Source organism: Quercus robur, chromosome 1 (assembly GCF_932294415.1).
Source record: "Quercus robur chromosome 1, dhQueRobu3.1, whole genome shotgun sequence".
NCBI lineage: Eukaryota > Viridiplantae > Streptophyta > Magnoliopsida > Fagales > Fagaceae > Quercus > Quercus robur.
In genome coordinates, this window is record NC_065534.1 from 2611263 (window position 1) to 2631508 (window position 20246).

The window sequence follows — 20246 nt, forward strand, 5'->3', positions numbered from 1 at the left end:
CGCTCGCCGCCGCCGTAGAGCGCCTCACAAAGCAAAATCACGACCTAGAAGAGCAACTGAGACAGAAGAATGCAGCTCCCAATAACCAAGGAGCAGAGCAGGAAGGAACCAGCGCTGACAGGAGAAACCAGGAAGGACCCCAGGCCAGCAACGCCCCGAGCAAACCTGAACGACAGAACACGAGTATCCCCTCCCTCGCGGAAACCACTCCGCCCCTCGTCCTCGCAGAGATGCAAGCCATGAAGGAACAAATGGAGGTTATGATGAATGCTCTCAAGGGACGAGTATCGAGCGACCTTGACGATCTTGTCAACCGAACGGACTCACCGTTCACCACAACCGTCAACTCCTACCCGTTGCCGAGCAAGTTCCGCATGCCGCAGATAGACAGTTATGACGGGGTCAAGGACCCACTGGACCACCTGGAGACCTTCAAAACCCTAATGCACCTTCAAGGAGTAGCGGACGCCATCATGTGTAGGGCCTTCCCTACAACGCTAAAGGGCGCGGCAAGAATTTGGTTCAGTCGACTGACCCCAAACTCCATCAGCACCTTCAAGGAACTCAGCGCTCAGTTTACCGCACACTTTATTGGAGGCCATCGGTACAAGAAGTCTACGGCTTGCTTGATGAGTATGAAGCAGCGAGAAGACGAAACTCTAAGAGCCTACATCTCCCGTTTCAATAAAGAGGCGCTCTCAATCGACGAAGCGGACGACAAGATACTTGTCGCGGCATTTACGAATGGTTTGAAGAAGGGCAAGTTTTTGTTTTCCATATACAAAAACGACCCAAAAACCATGTCAGAAGTACTTTATCGTGCCACAAAATATATGAACGCTGAAGATGCACTTTTAGCTCGGGAAGAGAGGCCTAGAAAAAGAGAACGGCAGGAAGACGGTCGGCAGGACCAAAGCCGAAAAAAGGCAAGAACCGCGGACCGAAGGGACGAAAGACGCCCTAAGCCCCTGGGGGGAAGGTTCACAAGCTTCACTCCGCTAACAGCCCCGATAGATCAAGTCCTTATGCAGATCAAGGACGAGGAATCGTTGACGTTCCCAGGGAAGCTGAAGAGTGACCCCAACAAACGTTCACGAGATAAGTACTGCCGATTCCACCGCGACCACGGCCACGACACAGCAGATTGCTATGACCTCAAGCAGCAGATTGAAGCCCTTATTAGACAAGGAAAGCTGCAGAGATTCGTTAGCAAGGAGAGGGCGGATCCCCCCGCACAAGACCAGCACCCCCGACGGGACAATGAGCGACCAAGGCCCCCAATTGGGGATATAAGGATGATCGTAGGAGGGATAACCGCTGCCGGGTCATCCAAGAAGGCCCGTAAGACCTATCTCCGGCTGATACAGAATGTTCAACTGACGGGAGCCGTGCCGAAGATAGCAAGAAGAGAAGGTCCCGTGATCGGATTCTCAGAAGAAGACGCACGACGCCTTCACCATCCCCATGACGACGCACTCGTCGTCAGCTTGCGTGTAGGAGATTACAATATGCACCGGGTGCTCGTCGACAACGGCAGTTCAGCAGATATCTTATACTACACCGCGTTCCAGCAGATGAGGATCGACAGGGGGCGACTGATCCCGACAAATGCCCCGCTTGTCGGCTTCGGTGGGAGCCGAGTATTCCCACTGGGCGCAGTTACCTTATCCGTAGTTGTGGGTGATTACCCCCAACAGATAGCCAGGGACGTGACATTCTTGGTTGTTGACTGCTCATCAGCCTACAACGCTATCCTCGGGCGACCCACGCTCAACTCATGGAAGGCAGTAACCTCCACCTACCACCTGATGATTAAGTTCCCAACTGACTACGGAGTAGGGGAGTTGCGCGGGAATCAGATGGCCGCGCGCGAATGTTACATAGCCATGGTGGAAATGGAGGATCAGGTTCAGACTTTAAGTATAGAAGAGCACCGGACGGTAACGGAGCCGGTTGAGAAGCTAGAAGAGATACCCCTTGACAGTTCCGATCCTGGCCGAACGACCAGAATTGGAACACTCGCTAACACCACGACCCGTCAAGAGCTCATAACATTCCTTAGGCAAAACCAAGACGTATTCGCATGGGGTCATGAAGATATGCCAGGAATAGATCCTTCAATCATGGTGCATAAGCTGAATGTGTCGCCCGCCTTTTCACCCGTCAGACAAAAGAAGAGGGTGTTTGCCCCGGAGCGGGACCGAGCCATAGCAGAGGAAGTCAGAAAACTACGGGATGCAAACTTCATCAGGGAAGTGTACTATCCCGACTGGTTAGCAAATGTAGTGATGGTGAAGAAAGCGAGCGGAAAATGGCGAATGTGTGTGGACTTCACCGACCTTAACAAGGCCTGCCCCAAGGACAGCTACCCCCTCCCCAGGGTCGATGTCCTAGTAGACTCTACGGCCCAACATCGGTTGCTGAGCTTCATGGACGCTTTCTCAGGATACAACCAAATCCGGATGCACGAAGCCGACCAGGAGAAAACGTCGTTCGTGACCAGCCAAGGCCTATTCTGCTACAAGGTCATGCCCTTCGGCCTGAAGAACGCGGGCGCAACATACCAAAGGCTCATGAACAAAATGTTCGCGCAACAAATTGGGAGGAATGTCCAGGTCTATGTAGACGACATGCTAGTCAAAAGCCGAAGGGAGGAAGATCATTTAGGAGATCTCAAAGAAACATTCGACACCCTTCGCTCTTACAACATGAAACTCAATCCGGGGAAATGTGCCTTTGGAGTGACGGCAGGAAAGTTCTTGGGATTCATGGTGTCTCAAAGAGGGATCGAGGCAAACCCGGACAAGATCCGGGCCATTATGGATATGGCACCACCAAGAAGTGTGAAGGAGGTGCAAAGCCTCAATGGAAAGATAGCGGCACTGAATAGGTTCGTGTCAAGGGCGACGGACAAATGCTTGCCCTTCTTCCGAACATTGAAGAAATCCTTCGAATGGACTGACGAGTGCCAACAAGCGTTCGAAAGATTGAAGGCTTACCTCTCCTCCCCACCACTGCTAAGCCCGTCGCAGCCAGGAGAGGAACTTTTCCTCTATCTAGCCGTCTCCCCCGCAGCCGTTAGCGCGGCCTTGGTCAGAGAGGAAGAGAAGGTGCAGAAACCCGTGTACTACGCAAGCCGAGCGCTTCACGGTGCCGAAGAGAGATACCCGCCCATGGAGAAACTTGCCTTCGCATTGATTACGGCAGCCCGTAAGCTCAAGCCATACTTCCAAGCTCATACTATAAACGTCCTAACGGACAAGCCCCTACGACGGGCGATGAGCAGCCCTGAGACGGCAGGACGATTAGCACTCTGGGCCATAGAACTAAGCGAATTTGACATTCAATATCGCCCGCGGACCGCCATCAAGGGACAGATCGTCGCCGACTTTATAGCTGAGTTCACCCATGGGGAAGATGAGGGGGCAGCAGAGTCCCCTCAATGGAGCATGTATACGGACGGATCGTCCAACAGACAAGCCGCAGGGGCCGGCATCGTGCTGCTGTCGCCCGAAGGAGACACCATCGAATGTATGGTCCGTTTCGACTTCCCTGCCACCAACAATGAATCAGAGTATGAGGCTCTGATAGCAGGACTTGACCTTGCCAAAGCAGCAGGAGCCGCCAGGGTAGTCATCTACTGCGACTCACAGGTCATCACTAACCAAATAAACGGAGACTACGATTGCAAGGGCGAAAAGATGAAAAGGTACCTTGGCGAAGTAAAGACAAGGGTGGGAGACCTAGAAGCCAAAGTCGTCCAGATTCCCAGAGAAGAAAATCAGAGAGCCGACCGTCTTGCGAAGGCCGCTTCAGCTGAGCAAATGGTCATCCCTGGTAATGTACTCTCTTTTGTACAGCTTTCCCCGCTAATAGATCTCGGCAACATGCAGGAAATATGTTCTGACAGCAGCTGGGCAGCACCGTTAGTTTCGTACTTAAAAGACGGGGTCTTACCAGACGAGAAGGACGCCGCAAGGAAACTTAAAGTCCAGGCGGCAAGGTTCGTCCTGATAAAAGACGTCCTATACAAGAGAGGTTTCTCCCGACCGTATCTAAGGTGCTTGGGTACGGAAGAAGCAGACTACATCATGAGAGAAGTACATGAAGGAATCTGCGGAAACCACTCAGGGTCCAGATCATTGGTACACAAGCTTGTACGAGCAGGGTATTATTGGCCCACCATGCAGAAGGACGCCGAAGCCTATGTCAGGACCTGCGACAAATGCCAACGGTTCAGCAATATCATCAGACAACCGACCGAAGAGCTGACCCCAATGACAGCCCCATGGCCGTTCGCACAATGGGGATTAGACATTATGGGACCATTCCCTACAGCTATACGGCAGCTGAAATTCCTGGTAGTAGGCATCGACTATTTCACGAAATGGGTGGAAGCCGAAGCTTTAGCCACGATTACGGAGAAAAACGTTCGGAGCTTCGTCTGGAGATGCATCGTATGCAGGTTTGGCATTCCTAGAGTCTTTGTCTCGGATAACGGGAGACAGTTCGACAACGATCACTTCCGGGACTTTTGCTCACAGTTGGGAATAAAGAACCACTACTCCTCCCCCGCCCACCCTCAAGCTAATGGACAGGTCGAAGTCACGAACCGATCCTTGCTAAAGATCATCAAGACTCGGCTCGAGGGGGCAAAAGGTATATGGCCCGAAGAATTGCCAAGTGTACTATGGGCATACAGAACGACGGCAAGAACACCCACAGGAGAGACTCCGTTCCGCCTGACGTACGGAAGCGAAGCAGTCATCCCGGCCGAAGTTGGACTCGCAAGCTACAGGGTACACAACCACGATGAGAGCAGAAACGACGAGGCTATGCGACTACAGCTCGACCTAGTGGACGAGATCAGGGCAGCAGCAGAACAAAGGCTCGCTAGGTACCAGGATCGCATGGCCAAATGCTACAACTCTCGGGTCCGACACAGAGACTTCCAAGTCGGAGACCTTGTTCTTAGAAAAGTCATGGGCGCCGCTAGGGACCCTACCCAAGGGAAGCTCGGCCCCAATTGGGAAGGTCCTTACCGAGTTTCGTCGTGGCAGAGAAAAGGTACTTACCACCTTGAAACATTGGAGGGACAGAAACTACCACATCCGTGGAACACCGAGCACCTACGGAAATACTACCAATAGGAGCAGCAGCATGAAGACCAACTCCTTTTATATTTTCAGCAAATTATAGTTTAACTCCTCAGATTTATCGTTTATTTTAGTTTTTTCGCAACAACTTTTTTAGCCCAAAGGGCAGGATTTGGTTTTAATTACTTTTATTTAAATGCATGGCAATAAGAGGAGTTTTATTCAGAAATTGCTGAAGTGTATTTTCCTTCCGACGGACCACTAAGTTTGCAGCCCAAAAAACGACAAAGTCCATAACACACGGACTAAAGAAAAAGCCGACGGTCCAATAAGATGGAGTAACCATCACAGGGCCCAGGCCTTAATAGTTGACGGATTAATGAAAGATGTCAAGGCATCAAGGCTAAAAAAGCCAAGAGAACAATGGTCCGAAAAGGCTAAAAAGCCGACGGATCAACAAAGATGTCAAAAGACATCAACACCTAAAAAGCTGACGGGCTAAAACGATGTCAAATGACATCAAGGCCAAGGCCAAGAAGGTGACGGCCCAAAAAGGCTAAAAGCCAAAAGACTGACGGTCAAACAAGATAGAGTAACAATCGTAGGGACAAAGTCCTCAAAACTGACGGACCAAAAGGATGTCAAACGACATCAGGGCCAAGGCCAAGAAGGTGACGGCCCAAAAAAGACTAACAGCCTAAGGGCTGACGGTCCGATAAGGTGGAATAACCATCTTTGAGGCAAGGTCCTCAAAACTGACGGACCAACAAGGATGTCAAAAGATAACACTTGTAAACTGACGGTCTCAAAGCTGACGAGGTATTCAAACAGTTTAAAAAGCCGACGTATTAAAAGCAGACGGGAATTTCCAACATTTGTCTGAGATAGAGATAAAAGCGACGGAAATGAAATACGCGCAACTATGCATAAACGTCAAGGGCACTTAAACATTACAATTGTTTAAAACTACAATTACAACTGTTTAAAAACTACAACTGTTTAAAAAATTACAACTGTTCTCCAAAAAACCGTCTAAAGATTACAACTATTTTCAAAAAATTTTTACATAGCCATGGTTAAGCAGGAGGAGCGTCAGCAGGATTTCCGTCAGCCTGATGATCTTCAACATCCACGATAACGGTTGGAGAATCTGAAGCTGTAGGATTAGCAGCAGGCTGAGCCAGGACTACCGAGCCGTCACGCTCCGGAGTGGGTTCTGGCTGAAGAGAGACGTCGTCTCCATCATCCATTGAAATCCCAGATAAGTCCAGCTCTGGGAAGGCCGACGCGACCTGTCGAAGGCAGTCATCGAACCCAGTGCCGTAATATTGACCACATGAGTCAATAAATGACTGCGACGTTTTGAAGTGTCCAATCGCGTCAGCTCCCGCCGTCTGTAACTTCTCCTCCAGAGCCGTCACCTCTCCTTGGAGCTTGACGTTCTCGCCACTGATCGTCGTCAGTTTCTCCTTGACTTCCTGCAGCTCCTGGTTAAGAAGACGGACGGCTTCCTTATACTGAGCCTGCTGATTCAGCAAGTTCTTGTTATGGCTGCGAACTCGACTGACGACCCCCTCCTTCGCCACGCAACGGTCACGGAGGGCTTTGACACGAACCAAGGCCTGAAAGAGCATTTCCGTCAGATAAAAAGTACGCCAAAACAAGATACGGTATGTTCAACCCAAAAATGTGAGAAACTTACCCTGGAGAGATCAAAGAGGGCCGACGCCCCTAAATCCTCCGTCCCTACTTGATCACAGGGCTCCATGTCCGTTGGTTTTATCAGGGACTCAACCTCCCCGACGGCATATTCTTTGTGGGTTAGGAGACGGCACGGACCCTCAGTGACGGGACCAGCAGAAGTCATCACCCCCTTTCCCGCACCATGGCCAGACGTCGGAGGGGACTTTTCCTTCAATGGTTCGACTGACGGAGTGACGGCAGGCTTTTTTGAGGGACGGCCGTCACTCCCGTCAGGTTTCCTCTTCGCCACTTTGGCGACGGCCGTGGGGGTTGACGAGGCCTCCCCCCCTGCTTCCTTGGCCTTCCTCTCCTCCTTCTGACGAGCTGCGGCAGCCCGTATCCTTTGCTTCGCAGAATCCATCTCTACAACACAAAAGAAAACACTTTAGGAAAAGTGACGGAAATAATGAAACTGACGGAAAAATAAAAGTCTACTTACGACGTCGCGCAAACTCCTCCAACCTACGAGCTTCCGCTGACGGATTTGGGCCCCCACAGTATAGATGGAGGGTGTCAAGGGTAATCAAATCCCTGCACTTACGGTCCTCCAAAGGAATTTCTAGAATCCGATGGATGAACTCCTCCTGCTCGTCAGTTATATGCGGACGGGTATAAGCTGGAAAAAGAAAAAATAACAAGTGTTAGCACCGTCACTTCAAAAAACGCACGAGCCTCATGGGTGACGGGATTAACCTGAATCCTTGACAAAGGCCCAGGTATTGTCAAAGTAACCACTGGGCATCGTCGCCCACTCCTCCTGACGGCACACCCAGTCCGTCCCCTCAACGAAAAAATACCTACTCTTCCAGTTCCTATTTGAGTCAGGCATATCTGACACTAACCGTAGCCCTTTCTCTCGGGCATTAAAATGATAAGTCCCCTTAGACGAGGCAATGTGATGAGGCCTATAGCAATAAAAAAATTCTCCGAGTGTAAGCTGACGGTGCCCTCCACTAAAGCTGCCCCACAGGATTTCAGCTCCTATAAAAGTCCTCCAGGCGTTTGGGGCAACCTGGGTGACGGATATTCCAAGGAAGTCAGCTAGTTGACGGTGAAGAGCCGTCAACGGTAACCTCAGGCCGGCAGCAAACATGGCGTCATACATGCCAACGTCCGCTGTCCGCCCGGAGTAACACCTCTCACCCTCTCTAGGGAGACGGAGGGGGATGTGGTCTGGGATCTGATAACGGATCCGTAACTCCCTAAAAACTTTACCACTCATCCCAGGCAAAAATCTGTTGACGGCCCAATCCTCAGGAAGAATGAAGGGACGGTTATCTACGGTACCCTCCGAGGTTCCTTCACTGGATCTCTCCTCCCCGTCACTATTTCCTCCGTCAATATCCATTCCACCCCCGTCATTTTCATCCCCTCTTCCCTCATCTTCTCCCTCAGCAAAACTCTCATTGCCGTCAGGAGATTGGGCTGACGACTCTCTCTCTGACGGGAGGGAGAAGTCCGACTCGTTTCCGGAGCCAAAGGTCTCGTCGTAGCCCGCTCCTTCGCGGACTGACGACTCGTCACAAGACGCGTCACTCGACATCTGACTACCTACAAGTGACGGGTTCAAACTAAGTACCTAGGCTGACGGCCTCACTAATGAGGCAAAAATAAAGAGAAGGAGAGAGGATGAAAACTTACCGGTATGGAAGCCCTCTGGACGGCTACAGCAACGGATAAGCTGACGGAAGTTAAAGCTGACGGAAGGTGATCGACGGTCTGTCTCTCCACAAGTTCAGCAAGGATGAAATAGTGAAAAAAGTGACTGGAAACGCTGTTTATATATGGAAAAAATGGCGCGGAAGACGAAGCGACATCTCGTCAGAAGTGAGGCCAATGGGAACGAGCCACCTGTCCAAGGCATTAAATGCTCAGATCCACGCAAACGATGTTTCTGCCTCTTTTGAAAAACAAACTCCATAGCCCGTCAATACAGAGGGTGACGGAGTTATGGAGTAGGGGGCAAATGATGAGGATAAAATTATGCTGGCCAGCGTGACGGTACATAACGGACAAGAGCGACGGTGAAGACCTAAAAAGAGACTGACGGCACATACTTAACAAAGGAGACGGTGAATGCCTTGCAATGGTGACGAGACGTTATTGCCGTCAGCATACCTTCTAGGCTGACGGTGACCTAAGGCAAAAGGACACAAAGACGAACGTCCTGAAGGTCATAGGATATGTGTAGACTGACGGGATGCATAGACTGACGGCGTCAGTCTATGAAACGCCTATTCTACACATTTACATGTACAAATAAATAACTTGCTCCCCACGTTTCATGGAACCTAAGGACTCCTATATGGAAAGGATCCCGTAAAATACGCCCAGGAAGACTCCGATAAGGAAAAGACTTCTACTCCAAGGAAAAGAGGGTCAGCCCTCTCTACTATAAAAACCCAAGCACCCTCACAAACCAAGGTACGCGTAATTTACCCTCTCTAGCACTCTAGAGCAGTGAGAATAATTCTAATTTGACCTTCGGAGGGTACTTGGCCGGTACCACACCGGTACTCCCCGCTAGGTTATTCTTTTTCGTTGTGCAGGTGCCATTAGTGATCGTACGAGGAACGTGTGACTCATTGGTGGTATTGTTTTCGGTACCATCAGTATTTCTAACAAAAACATCTAGATTTTAAATATTTCATCTTCAACTATCAATGAATTAATAAAGTTATCTCATATTGAAATTACATAGCAAATATTATGCAGGGTATAGTAGTAACTTATGTGATAGCCACATGGGTGACATGTGTCATTTATTTATAAGTCCATTTGCCTTTTATTTATCTTTATTATTCAATCAAAGTTAATTATAAGTCTTGTTAGTAGTTGTTCCAGCCTAATAAATCTGATTATAAGGTGACATGAAGTTAGTCTAGGGAATTGTCATCTGTATTGGAAGTTGTCAAACATTTAGTTGTAAGCATTTATTTCACATGCAATATATCCACCTATAAATATCAATGAGAAATCAAAAGAAAAGAGAGAGTTTTACTCTAAAAATTATTTGCAAGTGTTTTTGCTTTGGAGTGGAGTGATTCCTTCTAACAATCAAGTGTGTGACTTGGCCTTATTTAATGACATCTACGATCAATAGTGTTGAGTTGCATCCGCCACCTCCAATTGAGTGACATCCCAAAACTATTCATCTTATCATTTGGTTGAATCTTTGATTTTAAGAACTAAAAAAAATAAAAATAAAAATCATTATAAAGCAATTGTATGTTTTTCCATCCCTAGGCCCATGACAAGAATAGAGAAGACACACACGGCCCAAGAGTGTCAAGTCCACTGGTAAGAAAAAACAGGTCTATTTCTTGATAGCCCCGTCTTATCCTCAAACAGGGACACGCGTCACTCATGTGCAGCTAAATCAGTTATCCACATTTCACTCCCGTTGGGCGTTCAAAACTTTTGAGACTCAACCCTCTCTGACCAGTAAAACTGAGACCAAATTCTATATCAAAACGACGCCGCCTAAACAGTTATACTCTTAAAAACATAAAATTTTATAATAACACTGTGAGTGAGTGAGTGTGAAGCAACAAAAGCTGAGACTCGGAGAGAGAGAGCTCAAAACCTCAGAGACGGAAATGGTGGTTTTTGGCGGGAAGAAGGTGGGCCAGGTGGTGGCCGGAATTGGCGGTAACGGTTTGGGCCAGATTCTTGCCGCCGTGGCCACAGCTCTCCTCTTCCGCCTCTTCTCCGGCCCAGGCCCAGCTCTCCCGCTGGAGGCTGATCAAGAAGACAGCGAAGACTTCGCCGGAGACTCCGAATCCGGCGAGTCCACCGCCGACGGTAAAGTCCTTCCGGTCACTATCCGGTGGCGCAACATCAATTGCTCTCTCTCCGATAAATCCTCCAAATCAGTCAGTTCCTTCTTTTCTTGAATTCAAAATTTAATTTTTTGTGAAAATCTATTGCTGCTTTCAAAATCTTAGACCAAAACTCGTTAATTATCATAGCGAATTTGAATTTGAATTTGAATTTGTTGTTGTTGTTGATAGCAAATTTTTTGTTGTTGCACTTGAGTGAACCAAATGAATGTGTGATGGAAATTGTGAACTAAACTCGCGATTCTTTAGGTGCGGTTTCTGCTTAAAAACGTGAGTGGAGAGGCGAAACCGGGGAGATTGTTAGCGATAATGGGGCCATCAGGGTCAGGAAAGACTACATTGCTCAATGTTCTTGCAGGTCAGATGATGGCGTCGCCACGTGTGCATTTGTCAGGCCTTTTGGAGGTCAATGGGAAGCCTAGCTCTAACAAAGCTTATAAGTAAATGCCAAAAATTTTGGGACAAATTTGTTGCTTTTAATATGATTAATGCTTTTGTTGTTGTTGTTTAGAGAGGTTTATTGGTAATTGGTTTTTCCCTTTTTTGTTATAGGTTTGCTTATGTGAGACAAGAGGATCTCTTTTTCTCGCAGCTAACTGTGCGGGAAACGCTGTCTCTTGCAGCCGAGCTTCAGCGTCTGGAGGTACCTTCCATCGAAGAGAGGGATGAATATGTGAACACTCTCTTATTCAAACTAGGATTGGTAAGATTGTATGGACTTAACTAGTGAATTAGCTATGGATTTTGTGTCTGGAACTCAAAATTTAAAATTCTACTAGGAAGCAGGATTGAGTGATGAATATTGTTTCCGGCTTCTTTTGGGCAGCCAATGAGCTCCAACTCAAATGTTACCTCCTCTCCTTGTATGGGCAAGTTGGAGGGTGAACTTGTGGGTTTAAGACTCACCAGACTTGTGTAATTTTGATAATTGAATGAGAAATAGCAACCTTTTGAATGAGAAGTGCATTTTTCAAAGTAGTTTCTGCTTTCACTTCAAGTTGGAAATGAATGAATTAGTTCCAATTGAACACTCTCTTATCCAAACTAGGCCTAGTAAGATTGTATGCACTTGACTAATGAATTATGTATATATTTTGTATTAGGAATTCAATTCTACTTGAATCTTTGCATTAGAGAAGCAGGATCAGGTGCTGAATATTGTTTTCAGCTGCTTTTGAGTAGCCAATGAGCTCTAGCTCTAATGCTACGCCCTCCCCTTGTAAGAGTAAGGTGGAGGGTGAAGTTGTGGGTTCAAGACTCCCTAGAATCTAATTGAATAAGAAATAGCTGTGTTGTGGATTAGAAATCATGATTTAAGGGGTTCAGTGCATTTTTTTGAAATAGTTTCTGCTTTCCCTTCGTGTTGGAAATGAAAGAATTTGTTTCGATTGAGCATTAATTTGAAATTTGTAAGCTTATGTTAATTTTTTATTGCCTTTCTATGACTGATTTGTTCTGTTTCTTTAAAGGTCAGTTGTGCTGATACCCGTATTGGTGATGCAAAGGTCCGTGGAATCAGTGGGGGTGAAAAGAAACGCTTATCTCTGGCTTGTGAACTCATTGCAAGCCCATCAGTCATATTTGCTGATGAACCGACAACTGGTAAGCATACCAATTTAAATTTTGCTTGTGCAATATACCTTAATGGCTCTCCTTTTTTTTTTTTTTTGGTACTTACAAAGATGTTTACATATATTATCAAGTTACACTTGATTGACATAATAGTTTTAAAATGCTTTACAACCGATCAAACACAATTACACTTATATTTGGACAATGGGCGTGGTCAATAATTTTCAGAAAACTTTTCATCTCCAATAAATCCACCTCTAGAAGAATAGTAAACATGCTGCACATGAAAAATATAATGCAAATTAGAGAAAACTAAAATCTAAGTTCACTCATGATACTAAACTACGGGCCAGTTTGGCAGGGATGTAACTTTATATAATATGAAAATCTACAACTGCTTTTAGAAGCTACCCAGCCTACCCTCAGATTGCTTCTCAAAAGCCACCAAAAAAGCCAAAACGCTTAAAGCTAAAGTATTGTTTGATAACTGAACAGGCTACAGGGTAGCTTCTGCTTAAAAGCTGAAGCACCAATGAAGAAATCACTAAAAGCTTATAGGATAGGTATAAAATCTTCTAATTCATAGCCTATGACATGATCTCTTGTATGTTAAGCAAATGCTATTAGAAGACACATTGTTAGGGAAGTTCCAAATTGTAATCACAATGTTCAGGCAGCTTCATTATTGTATCTGTCATAGACAAAAAAGCTATCCTATTAGTTCTTGTAAAACTAGTAAAGAAAAAAAAAAAAAATTTCTTGTTCACAAAATTTACTGTCGTCCTTTCAGGACTTGATGCCTTCCAGGCAGAGAAAGTTATGGAAACTCTTCGACAGCTTGCACAGGATGGACATTCTGTTATCTGCTCCATACACCAACCTCGGGGGTCTGTGTACAGCAAATTTGACGACATTGTGTTGCTAACAGAGGGTGCACTTGTTTATGCTGGTCCTGCTCATGAAGAACCACTGGCATACTTCTCTAAATTTGGGTTGTTAGCTGAACCTTGCTTAAATCTATTGTATTAATGTTATCTTTACCTGCTTCCTATTTGGGGGTGGGGTGGGGTGGGGTGGTGATTTTCAACAAAAAGAGGTGGCTTATACTCTGTGCAAAGTTCAGTAGTTGTTGTATTTAGTCCTCTCCTGTTTCATGTGGCCCAAATAATATTTATATCCTTAATTGAGATTCACCAAGTAATTCCATCTACGTGTGAAGATTAATCCATGGTTTCTCAATGGTTGCATTAGGATTATTGTGCCAAGAAATAATCTGTCACAATTATGACATGACCCATAACAAAAACTATATACTGTAAACTATTTCCTAACCCATAAATTTGCTTGTTCAATTTCATGGACCTTTCACTAGGATGAATCGTATAAACTATCCATTAAATGCATAATTTCATAAACAATGCCTAGTTTTGGACAAAATACTACCATGTGTTATGTTTCATGTGTGTGTTTCAAACATCACATCTTTTCTATTCATTTTGTCAGTACTCTCCTTTTAAAGGAAAAATTGGTCAATGAATGCTACTTTCAAATTTATCGTGTTTGGGGCTAGTCAACTGTACATGACTGATGACTAAGCTTTTGTTGTCCAATTAAGTACTGTTAAATGATTCAAATGCCATTTGGTTAATGTAAAGTTTGTGGAGCTGTAATATCATGGCTAGTTACTTCTGAAAGTATTGACTAATTGAAGGTTGATTCAACAGGTACCATTGCCCAGATCATGTTAATCCAGCTGAATTTCTTGCTGATCTCATATCCATTGACTACAGTTCTTCTGAAAGTGTCTCTTCTTCTAAGAAACGGATTGATGGTCTTGTTGACTCTTTCTCACTACAATCATCAACAATTCTTTATGCTACCCCAATTACCAGAAGGGAGGTCTCCAGAAGTGGCATGAAGTTAAGCAAGAAAACTATAACCAAGAAGAAGGGAGGTTGGTGGAGGCAATTCTGGTTGCTCCTTAAACGAGCATGGATGCAGGTTAGTCTTTCACTTTTATTGCTAATCAATGTTTCATGACACAAAGTTGTTTCTATCCTCAATTACTATGAAGGGTTTTGGCATTGGAGCAGCAATTAGTGAGATGCATATATGTAGTACAGTTGGTTTTATATAATCAACTGTATTGTCATCTCAATGAAACTTCAACTCCTTGTTCTTTTTGGTTGACACCTTTCCGTGACTGACTAGGCTTCTCGAGATGGGCCAACAAATAAAGTTCGGGCAAGAATGTCGGTTGCATCAGCTATAATATTTGGGTCAGTTTTCTGGAGAATGGGAAGATCTCAGACATCGATACAAGACAGAATGGGACTGCTTCAGGTGTGAAATGTTTCTGGATCCCTTGGAAACCCCTGCCATTTTTTCACTGCCACCTTATATTGTATCGTGCTTTTCAAACATTTCTATGTAACAGTTTACTACAGTGCTCCTAGTTGCTTCATATTCCACTCAGTTGGATTATTCCCTATTTCTGGTCTGCTTATTTGACATTCTAAAACGGCATTTCCTAATTCAATTGTCTCTAAATTTTGTTATTAAATCTTATGATAATGTGCTCCTCTTCTTTCAAAGAGCTTACTTGTACACTCTCACAACATGAGTCTAATAAAAAAAACCTTCTTGTTCCTCTTCCAATTTTCCAAATGGCATCACTTAATTTAGTCATTTGTTTCTGGATATATCACAAAACATGTCTAACAAACAAAACCTGGTTGTTTCCCTTCCAGATGGCATTGCTTAAATCACTCAGATTTCTGCTTACTAGGTCACATTTTGCAAATTGGACTTAAATCTAGTGATTGTGTGAATGTGTTTGTTGGGGATGGGGGGTGGTGGAGACTTCTTCTAAAATCCATTGTATGAAAGCACATGGTGAACAAATGAAGAAATGATTTGAATTTCACTAGTTGAATCAGTTTTGGTGGAGAGTGGATACTTTGTCCAAATTAAAGTATGAATAGCCCTACTGGCATGGCTCACCGGCTAAATAATGCAGAACACACAGTGGTTGACAGATATAAATTTCAGATAGTAAATATATAAGGTGGTTTTTTTCAACAGAATAAGTAAATTCATCAAATTAGATGATAATTACTTTCCTGTTGTATTTTGGAATTACCTAGCAGTCGTCTATTTTATTTTATACCTTTTCATGTCCACTCAAACCTTCCTCATTGTTCTGCAGCTACATCCCTTATTGAAAATCTGATTATATGATCTTATCAGACTTAAAAATTCAAACTTTTCCTGTAGGTCTATATCTCTATTTATTCTTAAAATGAAAATACTTTTTGTTTAATTGAAATTTCCTTTTTATCCTCTCTTAGGTTGCTGTGATAAATACTGCAATGGCTGCTCTTACAAAGACTGTGGGTGTGTTTCCCAAGGAACGTGCAATTGTAGACAGAGAGCGTGCAAAGGGGTCTTATAAGTTAGGACCCTATCTGTTTTCCAAATTGCTAGCTGAAATTCCTATTGGAGCAGCATTTCCATTAATGTTTGGTGCTGTGTTGTACCCCATGGCTCGACTTCATCCGACTTTGTCCAGGTGAGTAATATAAAGCTTTTTGGTTTTCTGACTTAAGACGTTAAGATGCAGTTCCACAATCGGCACATTTTCTAAATAAATAATGTGGGTGAACATGTAGTTTGGTCTTATAAGTCTGCCTTTTTTTTATTTTCTGACACAATTTGCAGCTTGGCAATTCCTCCTTTATTTTTAGGAAAAGTGTGGGTGAACATGGATTTGAAGAATTAACTTATGAAATGTTTGTGTAACTATCAGAAGTGGAGACAGACACATATCCTGCTTTTATGGAAACTATAACTACTCCCAACAAAAGGCATTGGTTACTCTGGAAGAATATGATGAAAATAGTATAAAAAATAAAAAAGAGTTCCTTCAAAATTATTACTCCGTATTATTGTATAAATTGCAGATTGTTTTGTCTGAATAAGTTATATGGCTCTTCTTTGCAAAATCCTTAAACAACTGTTAGGTGAAAAAAAAAAGTTGAAAACCTATGGAAAGGCTAAAATGGTTCAAAAAATGTTGTTCTACCTTTTTCTTTATTTCCTCTTTTTTGGAATTGTTGGGGGGGGGGGGGGGGGGTTGTGGGGAGGGAATGTGGTAGGTAAGTGGGGAGTGGGATAGAAGGTGAAGACAATGCATGAACCCTCAGCACAAGGAGATGTGAAGTCAGGCCTGCATGTTAGTTACCACTTACTTATAGATTGGCCAGTGGGCCTAAAAAGGAGGTTAATTAATAATCTTAAATTGAAATCCTTCAAAAGAACCAATCAGAGGGGAAACAAAGGGGGGGGGGGGGGGACCGGTTTTAGGTTTCTGCAGGTAAGTTGAAGTGGGACTTTCTTCATGTTACATTGACACTACAGATAAATAAGATGGTAATGTATATGTTGCTAAATAAATAGATGGGTCCATCAACTTTCAAATCCCCCAAAGATGGATTTGCTGAGTAATCTGGCCATCAGATTAAGCTGTCAAATGCATCCATGAAACCAAAAATTTGTGGAAACTTATTAGAGTTGTAGTTTGTAAAGCCTTGGATTATTGCATTACAGTGTTTGCTAAATTGCTGCAAGCATGTGCTTTTATATCTTGGTAGGTTGACCAAGTGCTGTATATCTTATTAAGAGTTCTCTCTTTATAGATCATTCTATGGTTCACCAGGTCCTTAATTTTGACTTTGATTGTTGTGAACAATCTGATGACAGATGCTTTATAATTTGAATGATGGGGGAATAATTTCATCACAAGGTATAAAGTTACTGACTTGGAAATCTGATATTCTAGATTTGGGAGGTTCTGTGGTATCTTGACTGTAGAATCTTTTGCTGCGTCTGCAATGGGTCTTACAGTTGGGGCTATGGTTCCAACCACTGAAGCAGCAATGGCAGTTGGGCCCTCTCTTATGACAGTATTCCTTGTATTTGGAGGCTATTATGTCAATGCTGACAATACACCAATCATCTTCCGTTGGATTCCTCGTGTTTCTCTAATAAGATGGTAAATATGTCATTATTTGCAAATGAGGATAAAAGAAAACTGTTAACAAAGCTTCTTAGATTTTGAATTAGATAATCAGGGTCATTTATTATGATTTTTCTAATTGATGAATCCTATTTTCATTGGCACATTTTCAGGGCGTTTCAGGGGCTTTGCATTAATGAATTTAAGGGTCTTCAATTTGATCATCAGAATTCTTTTGATATTCAAAATGGAGAACAGGTAAGAGGAGGGCAAGCATTCTTCTATTTTGAGTTGTAAATAGAATGTTCATCTAAAGATGCATGCCATATATGAAAAAATAGTTGTGCTATTTGCACACCTGGTATGCAGTGGACTTTTCCTAGTACCGACTATAGCACAAATAGGAGAAGACCAGATCAATTGACATAAATTATGTCACCTAAGAATAGGTACAGGTGCTAAGGATGGTTTAGATTAAGATCTTGGTGCCGTGTATTTGGACATGGAACATGACTGTTGAAGTACTAGGTTTAAATTTGTAGTTTTTTTGTGATTTAAATTATTCTGAAATACGAGACAATAATCTTCTTTAATAGAAATATTTTTAAAGCTATCACTATATGAACCCCAAAACACATCTTTTATGGAAATTCTTTGGTCCCTTTTCAGAGATTTGCAGAAAATACAGGTATAACTAATCCAGTTAAATCTGCACTGGCTTGTCTTCACCATGCTCCTTATTGTGCTGAATCTTTTTGAGTCCCCTTCTTTTTTAAATAATCTTTTTGTTACATCACCTCTATGCGTATGCCTTTATGGAAACAAAATAGTCAAATTTCACTTTGATTTGGGGACCTTTACATTTAATAAATGGCTGACAATGATATCTGTTGATGCACTAGGGTGTTTTCTTGATAAATTATTCTTAAATAAGTAATATTTATCAGAATCTTTCTTCCTTCTTTTTTTTGGCATTTTGCAGGCACTTGAGCGGCTCTCCTTTGGAGGAAGTCGCATTAGGGAGACGGTGATAGCTCAGAGTAGGATACTATTGTTTTGGTATTCCACAACTTACCTTCTCCTTAAGAAAAACAAGCCCAAATACCAGCAGCTTGAATTACCCCCTCCTGACCATATCCAACCAGAGCAACCGCTTGAGACTTTTACTACTTACCAAGTTGAAAAATACAGCCAACTTGAGTCACTTCCCATCAATCAGGTCGAATCAAACCAACATCTCGAATCACCGCCAATTGACCAAGTCCGACCATTTATCCTAGAAGGTTTGTGAATTCTTGGATATTACTAATGTTGTTATCAGATGTGCCACTATTCATTGATCTGTCTCATACAGGTGCTAATTAAGGAAAAAAGATGTCTTTGCATAAAGGGCGGGTCTCGTGCATAATGTGCTTCTGTAGTACTTTTGACTTGTCGTAATTATTGTATATGGACTCATTAGCGTAGGAATCTTCTTATGGAACTAGACTTGCAAATTACAAAGGATCTTAATGTCATATAAAGTTGTCATCCAGAACCTTCTCGGAGAGAGAAATTTGAATGCTCATTGCCGTTCATTGTAGCTGAGAGATCTCTTGCTTGGTTTCTTCTTAGTTTTCTAGACTTCTTTGCTTAGCGCAATGGGCAAAATTCCCACCTTTTTATTATGTTATTCATAGTGAGCAAGTGGCATGTAATTCCAATATTTGAATACCAAAATTCTGACCAGTGCATATTTCTGTTAATTAGATATGCTTTATTGTACAACTCTGATTAGGTATGCCTTAAAATAAAGGTTAAATCATATATACATGATTAAATTTACCATTTTCTATTGTCTTAAGCTTTTAGATAATCGATAATTTATCATATATCACCAATCTAAGGATCTGCTTATATTGCTGAAATTAAAAGGACAAAACTTAAGTACAATGTTTTAGGTGCTGTTCTTTAGGTTTTCCTCTTAAAGATTTGGCATGTGGCTATTTAATTAAAAAATATACTTTCATCTCATGAGAAAAAATCAACATAGCAAAATTTTAAAAGGGGAATCTAAGAAACAGCACCTAAGTCATGAGTACTATAAATAAATGCAAAAGTTAGCAAAAATAGTACAGTGAGATCCATAAATAAATAGTACCAAAAAATGCAGTGGAATTCATAAATAGTAGCAAAAATATACTTTCATCTCATGAGAAAAAATCAACATAGCAAAATTTTAAAAGGGGAATCTAAGAAACAGCACCTAAGTCATGAGTACTATAAATAAATGCAAAAGTTAGCAAAAATAGTACAGTGAGATCCATAAATAAATAGTACCAAAAAATGCAGTGGAATTCATAAATAGTAGCAAAAATAAGCTGAATAGTAAAATAAATCGGTAAAAATAATTTTTGCCAAACGAACACTAAAGTATGGTATCTTGACTGTCATCACTCATCTCTTATTTAATAAATTCAAAGTTTTAGAACAATTGGTAATATATTATGGTACCTAAGTGGATGGTTTTGAGTCTGAACTCCAAACAATGCATTAACATTTATCTATTATTTAAAAAATTAAAAATCCTATTCCTATATGTTGATTTTAAGCTTTGAAAATACGTCGTAATTTATCAACTAGCTGAAGTTTGAGAAGTTTCATCTTTAATAGCAGTGTTTGACTCAGTTGATTTAAGTGAGGTGACAGATACGTGCCTAGATGTGAATCATGTGATAGTGTCATCTCTAGATGGGTTTGCGAAGATTCATTCTAAATCGATTTTTTATATCTGACTTTTCAGATAATCAATCACATGTTAAAAAAGAGTTGAGCCTAGATCATGTATTGTTCATTGTATCTTCCTATATATAAGCCGCCTTTAATTTAACTCTTTGCAAGCTCTTTTGTTTTGTGTCTCAAGGGAAACTTCTTCGTGCAAGAGAGAGAATGCCAAATGCAACCTTCTCATAGGACCAAGTGTTCACATCTCTAGAA

At 42.8% G+C, this 20246-nt stretch overlaps 2 protein-coding genes across 2 annotated transcripts; one reads left to right on the top strand and one right to left on the bottom strand.

Moving 5' to 3' along the window:
- Nucleotides 1-6078: 6078 nt before the first annotated feature.
- LOC126692565 (uncharacterized) lies at nucleotides 6079-8762 on the bottom strand. The gene is made up of 4 exons (XM_050388208.1): nucleotides 7533-8762; nucleotides 7279-7455; nucleotides 6799-7202; nucleotides 6079-6718 (listed from the first exon to the last, which is right to left on the bottom strand). Exons 1-4 carry the CDS (start codon nucleotides 8380-8382, stop codon nucleotides 6173-6175), a joined length of 1977 nt encoding a protein of 658 aa, XP_050244165.1. The 5' UTR covers nucleotides 8383-8762; the 3' UTR covers nucleotides 6079-6172.
- Nucleotides 8763-10227: 1465 nt separating this feature from the next.
- On the top strand, nucleotides 10228-19097 carry LOC126715657 (ABC transporter G family member 7). Its single transcript, XM_050416381.1, has 12 exons — nucleotides 10228-10714; nucleotides 10931-11121; nucleotides 11234-11384; nucleotides 12151-12283; nucleotides 13044-13245; nucleotides 13978-14254; nucleotides 14465-14596; nucleotides 15604-15824; nucleotides 17094-17306; nucleotides 17444-17528; nucleotides 18253-18553; nucleotides 18625-19097. The coding sequence occupies exons 1-12, from the start codon at nucleotides 10439-10441 to the stop codon at nucleotides 18633-18635; spliced, it is 2193 nt and encodes a 730-aa protein (XP_050272338.1). The 5' UTR covers nucleotides 10228-10438; the 3' UTR covers nucleotides 18636-19097.
- Nucleotides 19098-20246: the final 1149 nt, after the last annotated feature.

Excerpts from the sequence above, each read along its gene's own strand:
- LOC126715657 (XM_050416381.1), top strand. The coding sequence starts at position 10,439 with ATGGTGGTTTTTGGCGGGAAGAAGGTGGGCCAGGTGGTGGCCGGAATT. Across the intron at positions 12,284-13,043 it reads TGCTGATGAACCGACAACTG|GACTTGATGCCTTCCAGGCA; the intron begins GTAAGCATACCA and ends TCGTCCTTTCAG. Across the intron at positions 15,825-17,093 it reads CTTCATCCGACTTTGTCCAG|ATTTGGGAGGTTCTGTGGTA; the intron begins GTGAGTAATATA and ends CTGATATTCTAG.
- LOC126692565 (XM_050388208.1), bottom strand. The coding sequence starts at position 8,382 with ATGTCGAGTGACGCGTCTTGTGACGAGTCGTCAGTCCGCGAAGGAGCG. Across the intron at positions 7,456-7,532 it reads GGCCTTTGTCAAGGATTCAG|CTTATACCCGTCCGCATATA; the intron begins GTTAATCCCGTC and ends TTCTTTTTCCAG. Across the intron at positions 7,203-7,278 it reads GGAGGAGTTTGCGCGACGTC|AGATGGATTCTGCGAAGCAA; the intron begins GTAAGTAGACTT and ends TTTGTGTTGTAG.